This window comes from Ambystoma mexicanum, chromosome 3q, assembly GCF_040938575.1.
Source record: "Ambystoma mexicanum isolate Mex_15411 chromosome 3q, UKY_AmexF1_1, whole genome shotgun sequence".
Lineage (NCBI taxonomy): Eukaryota > Metazoa > Chordata > Amphibia > Caudata > Ambystomatidae > Ambystoma > Ambystoma mexicanum.
In genome coordinates, this window is record NC_090926.1 from 1,073,092,284 (window position 1) to 1,073,106,324 (window position 14,041).

Here is a 14,041-nt window from a genome sequence, read left to right on the forward strand (position 1 = left end):
GGCTAGGGCCAAGCTCACATTGGACTATACCTCTTTTAGCATTAGAGGTGCACACATCGCAGTATTAAGCAATGTTAAAACCCTAGGTGTGTACCTAGAGGTGTCCCTTGGAGCCAAAGCACATGTGGCATATTTGAACAAAAATTGGAGGTTGCTCAGATTTATTAGACACTTCCTAAGCGAGAAAAACTGTGCCACCATCGCTAGGGCTACAATCCTTTGAAGATTACGGTAATGCCCTAGTGTCTGGAGCTAACAAGGGCTGCATGGCGCAATGTGAGATCATTCAAAACAACGTAGTGAGAATTATCGGATGGAAAACAAGAAGGGAAGCATATCTCCGATGACAGAAAATCACTTCATTGGTTAGCCCTAGAGGAAGGAATTGCCTTCAAATCTGACCATTGTGCATCATTGCCTCTATGGAAAAAAAACCTGTTTGTTTGAAAGAACAAATAACTCTCTACAAACCTGGTCGATCACTGAGATCTGAAGCTCAAGGCCTGGTCAGCCACAAAGGCTCCAAAAGAGCGAACGGACTTGGACGCTCTTTTCCCGCAAAAGCAGCACGAATATGGAACGGGCTACCATGCCATCTGAGGCTTGAACCAAACCATATGGTCTTTAAAAAGAAATAAAAAACAATATTTAGATAAATTGCCTAACCTACTGTAACTACGACTCTGCTGTCTCGTCTTCTGTTGTTCTCCGTGTCTTTGTGTGCGTGTCCTGATGCCTGCAGCCTTTGGCGCGATATAAATATAAATAAACTGAGACTTTCTGACGTCGCTGGATCTCGAGGACGGATACTTCCACGTCCCCATTCACGAGAAGCATTGGAAGTTCCTGCGCTTCGTTGTACTGGGACAGCACTACCAATTCAAGACCCTTCCCTTCGGACTGAAGTCGGCACCCGGGGTGTTTACGAAGTGCCTCGCACCAGTGGCAGCCCATCTGCATCTACAAGGGATACACGCGTACCCATACCTCGACGACTGGCTCATCCATACCAAGTCAAGGAAATTCACTGTTGAACACACAGAAAGGACTGCCCGGGTGCTGACGGACCTAGGATTCTCCATGACCGATCAGAAGTCCTGCTTGATTCCATCTCAGAATGCGCTGTTAGTGGGGTCCAGGCTCAACACTATCTCCTGCCTGGCAGCCCCTTCGGAGGAGAGGATAGCGGCCGTTCTGGGCAAGGTGCAACAGCTGTTGGCACTGAAGACCGCCACGGTACGGCCATCAAGTCGCTACTCGGCATGATGTTGGGTATTAACCTGATCAGACTCTGCAGGGTCGGAATTTCTGGATACTCTTTGGATCCAGGTGTCCGGAAGCTTTGCAGACAAAATTTTTCTCGACGAGGAGTTCCGTCGAGCGATAAGGTGGTGGGACGTATAGTAGGGATGAATAGAACATCTTATGTAGAAGCTGGACCCATGCTGGAGATCAACAGTTACAAGTAAGTAACTTGTTCCTTCCAGCTTCTACATAAGACTTTCTATTCACCCCTACACTGATCTTTTTGCTATTTAGGGATTGGAATTGTTAGGTAGAAATTTATAGAGTCCAACTGGTGTGGGACTTTACAAGACTTCTCTCTTGGTATTAGGTAACCCACCTTTTAACATAGGCCTGTACTACACAAGTTGGTAGTGTGACTGACTGAGCAGCAAGGCATACCTTAAAATGGGTAATGTGAGCTGTAGAGCTGTACAATGAAATCAGTAAATACAGGCATCCAAAAAACACTTACACACTAATTATATAATACATATTTATTTATACACAAAGCTATTTAAAGCATTCTTTAAAAGGCAGTAACTAGCAGTAACATTAATCCCAAGTTAGGATTCAATTAAAAAAAGTGAAAAATAAAGCAGGTGGGTAATTCATTCATATGCTAGACATGTTCCAGCACCCAGAGGTGACGTCATTTGAGGTCAGTATAACACTTATTTTGTATCACCTTTGCGGTATTAAGTTAATAAGGAGGGAAAGGTTAGGGTTAGATCAGAACAGTCTGATATTCTATAAAAACAGATTCTTCCAAAGGGAAGCAGGCATTCTTTTATCCCAGCGCTAAAGTGTTCATCAATTTAAAACCTGTGAGGGAACAAGCACTGCCAAAGCCAATAGGTTCAGGAGGAGGCCTTTAGGGAGCCAGGACAGCCAAAGTCAATAGGCAAAGTCAAGGTTCTGATGCTCTTCTTCTAAGAAATATGCTCTTAAATAGTCAGTGTTCAAAAAGAAAATCAAAGCAGCTCAAGAGGAGTCACCTTCAAGAAGCACAAACTAAGAGGCAGGTGCAAGTGAGTCGAGGTCAACTCAGAGTAGGGTTGAATAGCACTCCCAAAGATAGGAAGCACCACAATTGGCAAAAGGTAGATGTACCCCCAAACACAGCAGTATCTGTGAACTGATGAATTTGTTCCAGCTGGATGCCATCCTGTTGCAGTGTAGCTGACCCTTGTTCCTGGTCTTTGCTTGTGGTGACCGAAGGGAGGGGCGGCTTCCTGCAGCAGCACCAGAGAGAGACCCGGCAGCAATGGATTCCCGTCCATTCACTGACTCTGTGGTTTTGGCAAATTTTCTCTACGCCAAGGAAGAACAAACAGCTCTGGTTACAAGTTCCTTGATCCCTCGGTCCTGAACTCTGGTGGGGCAACTCTGGACGCAGATTTCCTGCTTCTGTAGGGTCCTCTGGATGCCCCCAAAGTTTTGGTCGGATTCGCACTTCAGAAGACTATGCACTCACAGATGGTTGAGGTACCCCGGCTATTTGGATTCTGCAGTCTTGGAAAGTCACAGCAAGTTGTGGGTTGCGCCAAAATAGTTTGTCTTGAGGTTGGTTGGTCCCACCAGCCTAATGGAGGAAGTCGTCGCGTACGGTTCTTTGCAGTTGATTCAAAAACCGGTTCAGCACAGCTGCAGTGCTTCACTGGGCACTTCGCTGTCCAGGAGCGTGCTGCGCTCGTCTTCTGCTTCAGATGTTGTTCCCCAGTGGTGTACTCTGCTTCTAATCTCAAAACCTTGCTTTTTATGCAAGTTCGCACTCATTCACAGCCGAAGGCTGTCACGCATAAGGGTAGCTGTCCTCCAGGACAGCCAGCTGGCCAAAAGGAACTGGTTTGACTCAGGCACACCTAGAGACAAGGGACAGAGAAGTTTTGGGACCTCCTTCACTTCTGCCTTTCCAGACACACTGAAGCCTAGATGGGTTTCAGGGCTGAAGCCTGCCAAAGGCAAAACACACAAAGGACTGCAACCTGATAGAAACAGAGTAAAAGCCCATACGAAACTAAATAACAAGAAATGGCAAAAAAAGAAGACTGGGTGACCAATTTGAGAACATTTGAGGTATCAGCCTGCAGATACATGTCACTAGGTAGTAAAAATGAAACCACTGCCACCAGCCATTCAAGTGAGTTAGTGTAACAAAATGTTACATGAGGAATGGGTTAAAGGAGTTACTATGTAACCCCCCGCCACTCCACATAGGGTGGTGTGCGCTGGACCCATAAAGTAAAGGTAAGTAAGACAGGGGTCGTTTTACTATTCTTGGGAACAGTAGTTCACCCAAGAAAATGTAGCTAAACATTAAGAGAAGTCCAAGGGACTTCTCAGTGTCTGATCAGTTGGCACCCCTTAAGTCTACACAGGTACGTGGCCGGCCCTCTCAACCTTGGTACTCGGCCAAACTCAAAATGGCTAAACTGGGGGTACGTCAAGCTGAGCGCAAATGGTGCCTTTTCTATAGCCTTTATGATAAGGTGACAGTTTTTCTATTACGTGGCTATTAAATTTGCCAAACAGCACTTTTTCACACATAAAGTTGAAACTGCTCTTAATCGTAGGAGCTATTCTCTCTTGTGAAATCTTTTTCATCCACTGCTCGCTTTCTGCCTACCGCCCCGGGGTCTCAGTTGCACTGTGATGCTTTAGCTGAGTTTTTTCACTCCAAATTTGAAAGCTTACGGGTCCATATAGAGCTCTGCCAGTCTGGCGATGGCTTGTTGGTCGACCATGCCAATCAGCAGGCAACTGCTGGCTGGGCTACTTTGCCAGTGTTTACAGATGAGGCTGTTTTGACGGCCATCACCCATCTAAAGTCTGCAGCACCGTCTGATCTGGTTCCTTTGTGTTTTAAAGGATCTTCTGCCTGTGATCATCCCTTTGGTGACTTGGGCTGTAAACCTCTCCTGCAGCTCAGGGTCCATTCCTAGTGAACTTAAACATATTATTCTGGTCCCGCTTTTAAAGAAACTGTCAATGGATGTTTCCGTTCTCTCTAATTTTTGTCCTATTTCATTACTTCCTTTTTCATGAAACTTCTCGAGGCTTTAATCTCTCCACTTCTGTTCGCCTTATTTGAGTCCTCTTCTGTGCTTGACCCCTTTCAGTCTGGGTTCTGCTGGGGGTACCAAGAGTGTTTTAGTATCAGTAATGGATGATATGGCCCAGCTGGTTGATGGCAGCGGACAGTGGGCCCTGATTTTACTCGATCTATCAGTGGCCTTCGATACTGCTGACCTCGCCCTCCTCCTCTCCCGCCTGTCCTCCATTGGCATCTCTGGTCCTGTCCTGGCCTGGTTCACCTTCTTTTTAGACCGATAGGGGCCATTCAGTATCTTTACCTCCTTTTCTTTCTTCCTATTTCTCTCTCTTGTGGGGTCCTCCAGGGCTCCGCCTTGTCCGCGATGTTGTTTAACATCTATGTTCGGGTGTTGGTTGCTCTCATCCGCTCCCACAGCTTCAGCTGTTACTCATATACGGACGACATGCAAATCCTGGTCCGATTAGATATGGACCAGGGTGGCGTGTCATCTCGTCTGCATAACTGCCTGACGGCCGTGGGGGATTGGATGAGCGCCATCTGACTCAAACTAAACGGGGACAATACAGAGTTACTGATGGTGGGCACCTCTTCTGAATCTGGTTCTTGTTCCCCTCCCTTCTGGCCATACTCACTCGGTGTGTTTCCTACTTCGATGACAGTGGTGAAAAAGCTAGGGGTCTATCTGTCTGGATCAGTCTATGGCTTCGCAGGTTAGTGTGGTATGTCAAACTGGGCATTTTTTACTGAGTGTTCTTCGCAGGATTCTACCCTTTCTCCCCTCCTCGCTTCACCCTCTAGTTGTGACCTCTCTTATCTCTAGCAGGCTTAACTACTGTAATGCTCTGTATTTGGCTCAGCATACTGGCCTTATCCACCATCTGCAACTGTTACAGAACTTGGCTGCTCGGGCAGGCACAGCTGCACCATACAGTTCTCACATTAGTCCAGTGCTGTGATGTCTGGACTGGCTTCTGCTGAAACCGAGAATAGCCTTCTAAATCTCTCTGCCTGGTTCACCAGGCTTATTATCAGGCAGGTGCTGATTTCCTTTGGGACAAGTTTCCACCCTATATTCCTTGTCGGACTCTGCGTTCCAGCAATTATGTCTTGGTTCAGGTCCTCAAATTCCATCTTCAGAGAGTTGGTGGGGGCGGGCTTTCTCGGTGCCGAATAGTAAACTGTGGAATAGTCTTCTACATAATTTAAGACAGACCAAGAATGACTTGCAATTCCGTTATCTGCTCAAAACTGCACTCTTCTGTTAAGCCTTGGATAATTGCGGCTGTCTGTGAACGTCCCTGCGCCAAGATGCCCTCAGGTGAACGTGCTTGTTGTAAATTCAGCTAACATAACAGAACATTAGTGGCACTGCCCAAAAGTGTGTTACAACTTTTCCCTCCAGGGATGGATGATGCCCCTGCGGTTGGACTTGGGGACAGTCGACCCACATGGGAGACAGGCGCCCAAGGCCGGGGGATATCACCCACAGCCGTCCTAGTGCTCTGGCTGTGCTGCGATATAGCTTTTCCTTCCGGGGATGGATGGGGACCCTGCCAGGGCTACCTGGGACTGCCGCTGGACTTCGGGACGGTCAACCCTTTTTCTTTTCCACTCAGGTAAGTGCACCCACACATGTGACGTACTGTTTTCGTCGGGACACCTGTGGGAAAGTAAGACATGTGTTGTTACTGGTGTTTCGGTGGTGTCCTGGTGGCAAATGTCTGATAATTGTGTTTCTTTCCTTATATTTAAGACTTTGCCGTGCCTTGTGGGTAATATAATCTAAGTCAATTTGCGCAAGTCAGACCTCTTTGGATTCCCATGGGTGTCTTCTTTTCAGAAATGCATCGGGTTTCCTGTTTTCTTTGGTGGGTGCGATGCCCCGGGCCCAAATCTGTGGGTGGACCACAAAGCCAAATCCTGTCTTCCCCAGGGCGTTTGTTGTACCAGCGGTTTAGACTTTTCCCTTTGCGCCCAGGTCAGTTCACCCACACATGTGACGTACCATTTTTATCGGGACACATGTGGGAAGGAAGGACATTTGTTGTTTTCCCTTGGTTTTGATAACGTTTTCATATATTTCTTACTGCACTTTGTTACACAACCCTTTCATTTCCCAAATGTGACCTACATTTTGTCGCTGCGGTCGGCACTGAATGCTATTGTACCCTGCACCAGTCACCTATCCGTCAAAAGTCTGCCTTTGCTCTTTCAAAAAATGTATGCTTGCCATTCTTTGCCACATTCATTTTCCTTATTTTCAAATGCTAAGTACGTCTGTTTACGCTGTTGGCATACAAATCCCATGTATCATGAGTTTATGGCTCGTATTTTTGCTTGTTTTGTGAAATATTACATAAAATGTGTGATTTCCTTACAAGAAGAATCAGGGGAATGTAGCTGTGCATTGCTTCTCTCAATATTCAAAGAAGCCATTACCTTGCAAGTGCAAACATGTCCAGCATATATTTTTTTTTTTCTGTCACTTTTCCAAACTATGGGAATTTTAGGTACATAGTTGTTGACTGACCTGTGCAAATTACCCCGTCTTGAACTTGGAATTGTCTACTTTTCAGAAATGTATGCCTTTCTGTGTTCCTATTGAGCCTTCCTACCCTCTGCTTCCATTTCGTCCAAGCATGTCTTTAAAAAATAAAAGGGAAATATCACCTAGCTCTCACAAAACTGATGGTAACCTTATGGAAAATGTTTTTTTGTTTCCACTCAACCTGTTCTTGAAAGCTTGGAAAATGACAATTTCAGAGCAGTAAACCATTTGTTCCTAGCTCTTACAAGTAACAAAACAGAGCCTTCTTTGTACCTCATTTTATTGGCATTTTCAGAAAAAACACAAAATTCAGTCACTTTTTTGTTACTTTCTCACACACCCCTACAGCAAATGACTAATGCTTGGTGGCCTTATGACCACCTACATTTTGGAATAAAAGGGTGCAAATTTGGCCAGGATATCACTGGTAATAGAACGTTGTACAAGGGATTGAATGCGACATACCGAAATGTCCAAAAAAGGGCTCAGCACCTGGAGCAAAAACCCTCATCAGTTAAGGGGTTAAAGAAAATAAAAGAAATATATAATGGAGAGCCCAAAAGGCTCCAAGCAACACTGCACAAAAGGTGTGGTGTGCTGCAAAAGTGAAACACAGATGCCTTTTAAAAGTATGGCGAAAAGCAAGACTTCATGAAGCAAAGTAAAAGCAGAATGAACAGGGTTCCCCTGGTCATAGCAAAAGGAATGAATGAGGGGAAAAAGGCTCCCCTCAATCAGACCACCAAGAAAAAGGCCCAGAAGTCCTGCAAAAAGTGCTCGGGGAACTCACAGGTAGAGTGGATTTGGCGTAAAAATGAAAAATCTCCCTAACAGCCACTTGAAACAAATATCTTGAAAGTCTGACCCTGGTAAGGCAGGAAGAAGGCAAAAGTACAAGATGGCCAAGAAACAGGCGAATATTCATTTGAGAGTATATGATACTCTAAATGGCATTGTGTTAAAATACAAAAGTGCACAAGACCATAAAAATAAACTGTAGAAAAGCACCTGCTGCCATAAACTGATCCAATATCCATCATGTTTGTAACCAAATAGTTAGAATGAACAAAGATACCGACACACAGTCTCCCTACTGCTCTTTACAGAAGTTGGTGTGTGCAGAGAAAAACAAATTGGGAATCGTTCTGTGGAGATCCGAGTTATCCTGCAGTGATACCCATAGGGCTTATTTGGAGCCCCCAAAACGGAGGAGTTTAGCAAGACCAGTAGAAAAAGCTTCAGTGGTTTTCAAAAGTCAGAAAATGCTCAAAACAATGCCAACAAGTTGGATGTCACATTGATGTCTATGGAGGGAAAGCAGCAAAAAGAAAATCTTTCCTAACACTGACACTTTAGTTCCTGAAGAGGAACCCCCAGTATAATTACAGATAACCCCTTAGTGCATATAGGTGTTCATCCTAACTCTCTCCTGATTGCTAATAAACTAAAATGAAAAGCTTATTTTTCGTTTCTTGCTTTGCCGTTCTGCACAGGGCCATGGTGGAAGTCTGGCCTGTGCGTGTGTACTGGGGCAGTACTTGGGATAGAAAATGAAATGGTTTGTGTAACCAGAGAGTCTGGAGCTGGTACCAGTGACGGCTTGTGAAGTAGCTTAGAAGATAGTTTGCCTACTTATCATGTGCAGGAATATAACTATTCTCACGCCCATTCATGGTTTTTGCATGTTTAAGAGCATATAATGCATCCTGTGGGTAGGTGGAGAGGTGTTTAAGACTAGCCTCCTTTTGTGAGTAGAAAGCTGGTTCCCATCCAAGAGATTCCTCTCACGTGCTTGGTTCTGTCTCCAGTTCCTTTAAGCTGTTCTTGGAGTTGGAGCCACAGGTGCGTGATATCATCTTCAAGTTCTACGAATCCAAGTACGCCTCATGCCTGAAGATGCTGGATGAGATGAAGGTGGGTCATGGTGGGGAGCTGTACTGGCAATTTTCAAAATATGGGCATGACAAGCACTCTGAAAGAGAATGTATTTTCGAATGTTTTTTTAGTAATGCGAATATCCGTCACTATGATTCATGTCTTCAGTTGTATTTCTTTGCCACTGTGGTGTTAGTAGGGGGATGAAATTAAATGTTTTGAGGTTTATTACTGTTTCAGTGATAATGAATATAGTTAGTTCTCTATGCTGTCTTTGTTCAAGTCTGTATGCATTTGTAAGATAACCCTTTCACTATGGTTACAGATTGTGTATGTGTGCAACCGCAATACTATGTTAGTGTGACTTGTGGGTGCTTGTTTGCACATTTTGGAGTTTTTGATGTGTGTGTGCTTTGTTGAGATAGTGCTTGTGTGTGACTGTTTTGAATTCTGTGTTTGCATGTGAGCCGATGTAAAATCTGTGTTTGAGTTGTGATGCTAGGGAGAGTTTTGCACAACCCTCTGGTGGGGTCTTTGTAACTGTTAGGAAAGGTTTTCTCTTTGCTGCTTTCCTCCCATCTCTATGTGACATCCTTGCATTTTGCTTTTTTTTTTGTTACTGTTTACTTCATGTGCTTTTTGCTCATTTGTATGGGGAAACCTATCAGTCCCTAAGACTGTCTCCCTTACTGAATTTCTTGTATTTTTAAAGCTGCACACATCACTTGAAAGTGAAGTGCGTTTGTGATACTTTTTCCCCTTAGAATGTTTATTTTGTAACTTATATACATGTATAAATACAATGGGCCTCATCACAAGTTTGGCGGTATTTGGGTGCATATACCTCTGAGCGGTATTTGCGTTAATGCTGTGAGTTGTGGCTCAAACAACGGCGGGTCACAAATTGGCGGGCATGCACACACAGACCGCGCGTTAACGCAAATATCGTTAGGCGGTAATAGTGGCTGAGAACCCAAAAACTCTGCGTACATTGCACTACCATCGGCGTCCAGCGCTATTAGCGCGTGCTAATAGCATGCGCTAATAGCACCGTAGGAAATATGTCACCGCCGGAACGGGAAACAAAGCGGCGGTCATTTTGGAAATCACAATCCACCTAAAATCGGATCCCCAGGAAGCCATCCACACCAAAAAAAAATGTTCAGGAGCATGTGAGGGGCAAGTCTGCCCTGGACAGGGTGTAGAAACCTACATTTTCTGACACTGAACTGTAAATACTGGTGGAGAAGGTCATTTCCCACCAGTATGAGCTGACCCCCAACAAAAAAAGACGGGCTCACAGTGGTGTAACCGCATCTGGACAGACACTCAGCCAGAAGGTCACAGTGGCGGGTTGTTCCCCCAGGGATGGAGAGGACTGCCACAAGCGGTTTAATGACCTGCTGATCTGTGCCCGGGTCCCCTTGGCACAGCACAGGAGTGAGACCATGGCGACTGGTGGCAGGCCACCACCACCACCACTGTTAGGCAAGATTGTATCTAGTAAACCTGTGGGAGACTACACCAGCCATGTCCTCTTGGTAGTAGGTAACCCACCTTTTAGTATAGGTCTGTACCACACAGGTTGGTAGAGTGACTGTGCAGCTAGACTTCTCAATAGGGGTACATGTGAGGTGTAACATAGAGATTCACAGTTACAAGTATCCAAATAACGCGTATACTCTAGGTTTTCTAGTAAAATAATTATTTATTTAGTTGTTTTTTAATAAGCCTTATTTAGAAAGGACAATATGCAACAATAAAAATACACTTCACACCACTTCCTCAGATTTAAGTTAAGCAAGTAGATACCCTTTTGGGATGTCAGGCGCTCACTTCCTACACCCTGAGGTGACTTCAATTACTAGGACACTGTGGATTCAAAAATTACAGCACCTGGTTGGGAGCCTATTCTACCCAGGAGGGTTAGTAGGGAACAATAATTTACAATAGGTTCAAGAAAAATAGGTGCTCTAAGAATACTACTGTTTTTTGTCACCCTCTGCATAAAGAAAGAATACATTTATTCAAGATCTGTTGTAGAATCAATCTTATTCTTTATCTAAAGTTATACAGTTCAACATAAAATGGACGCTCCAGAGTTTAAAAAGGGGGGGGCGGGGGTTTGACCGGAAGTACAGAAAATATTTACAACACACGGAACCAAAAGTTTCTTGGTAAAACAACCACTTTGTGTGTGCAAGACAAAATCAAATTCAAGTATCATTTGTCATGAAGTTCACATGAGAATAGCAAACATATAGACATTTGGACATTTATAACATCACATAAAAATTTTTTTTAAAAAAACAAGTGATTTTTTCTTTATAAAGCAGCATAAATATACTGCGGTTGGGGATAGTGCATCTACACCACAGTGTTTCAGCTGTTTCTTGGTGGGCTTAGTATGCCACATCTGGTGTACGGCCTTCATCAGGACGGGGGTCTGTACTGTATGATGTCTGCGCTATGGGTGTATTAATTCCACAGGTTCTGTTATTTAGAAGATGTATAAGCCACAAGGGCTAATCTCTGTCTGATCCTCTCATCCGGAGGTGAAATTTCACTTTTAAATGAGCCTAGTTTCTTTTTTCTATCAAGTGGCCCCGCGGGCAAAAACCTGTCGGGGTGCAGGACCTGCTCGCAGTCTGCCGCTGTAGCGTTCCACTGTGGACATTGATATATCACTTTTGACACTTAAGGCAATACTGAAGTTGTGAAAAAGGAAAAAGTTAGGGAAGGGCATAGGTTAACAGGTTCGCAAAACATGTGAATACTATACAATCTTCCAATAAACTCTAGGTTAGACCTTTCCCACCAATACAAGTTAAACTTATGCACCACCTATGAGAGACAGTTAAAACCAAAGTCAATGGGTCAAAAGAGTCTGCAGGGAGCAAGGAAAGCTAAAGTCAATTTGAACAATGTCTAGGGAGCTGAGGCACTTCTTCAGATAGCACAAAAGTCTTGCACAATGTTATTTAGAGGGCTTGTAGGAAATTAATCACTGTTGGGCCACAAGCTGTAAGGCTTGTGAAAGGCAAAGCTACAAGCAACTCTGCAAAAAGCAGCTACTGCAAGTCTCTAGTGAGTACAAGCAAGCTACAGACAAAAGAGGTACGTACCCCTTCAGTCAAGACAGTACCTTAGGCTGGAAGAAGAGGATGCAGCTGGCTTTTGTTCTGGTTGCTGTCCTGCAGTTCCTGGGCCTCAGTCGTGGGGCGAAGAGGGAGGACGTCTGGGTAGTCATGCACTACGATTCGAAGGTCGGCGGCAGCAATAGGCAAACTTCAGATATGCGGCACTTCGCGGTTTCAGCTTCTCGTGATTAGTGAACCACTGCGGTTCTCGGATACCTTGTGTGCTTTCCTTGCTTCTGAGGTCCAGCACTCTGTTGAGATGGCTCAGGCTTGGTTAGTCTTGCTTCGAGGGAGTCCGGAGGATCTTCCTAGAGCTCGGGTCCAACATTAAAATGATGCACTCGATTCTGGTTTTCCTCTGCCTGGCACTCGGTTCCTGCAGCAGCAAATGAAAGTACAGCCAGCAACGAGAGGAATTCGTGTTAAGTTTGTCTTGGGGTCAATTGGTCCCACCAACCCAAGGGGAGAAGTCGTCCTTTGCAGGTCTTCTCTAGTCGAGCCGAATTCAGCGCTTCAGCACTGCAGCAGGGCTTCATTGTGCAAACCAACAGTCCAGGAGTTACAGCAAGATTCTCTTCCAAGTTCTGCTTCAGACTCCTTTGTCCAGTGGTCGACTGCCTTCCTTGCAGGTGGTCTTGTCTTCGCTGCAGGTCTCCCCCATTCATTCGCAGCCAAACTATCAATCACACAGCAGGTTGGCTGTCCGCCAAGGACCGCCAGACAGCCAGCCAATCAACGTTGGGTGCATTCCTGTAACCAAAGAGACTAAGCACAGGGAGTTTCGGGAACCTCCCTTGCTTCCTGCCCTGCCAGACACGCTATAGCCAGAGGCGGGCTTCACGAGTGAATCCCGCCAAAGGCAAAATTAACAAAGTGACCAAACCTGGTTTGGCGCACAGAGTCAATCTCAAGAAGGACCTTTCCAACAAGAAATGGCAAAAAAAGAAGACCTGGGCCATTTTGACTAAATGGGCACCCATGGGTGCAATACAACAGCTGCAAGTACAGTCTGTAGTAAAAACACACAATGGTAGGAAAAAGTAAACCACTTCCACCAGCCATGAACTGTAGAAAGGGTAACATAAAAATGTTACATGAGAAGATAGACATAGGGGATACTAAGTAACCCCTCTGGCATCCATTTGTAAGTGCTGGGTCTGAAAAGAGAAAAATGTAAGTAAAGTTAATTTCACTTTACTACTCTTGGAAACAGTAGTTATCCTAGAGAAGGTATTTAAACCTTAGCAGAAATCCAAAGGATTTCTCTGTGACACTGCACTGAGGGTGATGTGTGTCACAATACAAAAAGATGCCTATGGAGTTTGTCAGACTACAAAACCAAAAGAAAAACAGGGTTCAAATAAAAGAAAAATACATGAGAGAGTGGGAAAAAGGTCTCGCTCTCTCCAGGATAAAAATGTAAGTTCCTGAAGTCCAGCAAAAGAGCTGGGGGTCTCTAAGGCAGAAGGGAATTAACACAGAATTGAGAATTCTCCCTAACAGTGCCTGTACACGTAAAGTTGTGGAGGGATGGATTGTGGCACTCGCAGCCTTTGGCCAGCGAGTATGTGTACTATGCGAGGTTCAATCTGCGCATACACAACAGATGCTTGAGGCAAATGATCTCCTCTGCCAGCAGCTGCAGTTGCCGCATCGCTGCCATCCACCTCAACAACCCCCACAGAGGGCTTCCTACAGGAGTCACCCAGGCGTCATTCACTGCAGCGCTCACCTGAAGGCGGAGCATGTGGAAATCAACAACGTCCTTGTTAGATGGACAATGCACTGTTGGCCTGAGGGCGGGTCACATGGACCCATATGCACTGTGTTGGGGAGGGAGGAATGTGTGCTGGGGAGTTGGTGGGGGCAAGGGGGAATGTGTGCTGGGGAGTTGGTGGGGGAGGGGGAATGTGTGCTGGGGAATTGGTGGGGGAGGAGGGTATGTGTGCTGGGGAGGGAGGAATGTGTGCTGGGGAGAGGGGGGAATGTTTGCTTGGGAGTTGGTGGGGGAGGGGAAATGTGTGCTGGGGTGTTGGTGGGGGAGAGGGGGAATGTATGCTGGGGAGTTGGTGGGGAGAGGGGGAATGTGTGTTGGACAGTTGGTGAGGAGAGCGGGAATGTCTGTTGGGCAGTGGG

At 45.4% G+C, this 14,041-nt stretch overlaps 1 protein-coding gene across 2 annotated transcripts in view; it reads left to right on the plus strand.

The window, feature by feature from the left end:
- Positions 1 to 14,041, plus strand: part of GPS1 (G protein pathway suppressor 1) — a 559,228-nt gene that overhangs the window by 409,240 nt on the left and 135,947 nt on the right. For both annotated transcript variants that reach the window (XM_069655322.1, XM_069655320.1), the window contains exon 11: positions 8,699 to 8,804. In XM_069655322.1, the coding sequence (XP_069511423.1) occupies positions 8,699 to 8,804 (106 nt within the window). The remainder of the gene's footprint in view (positions 1 to 8,698; positions 8,805 to 14,041) is intronic.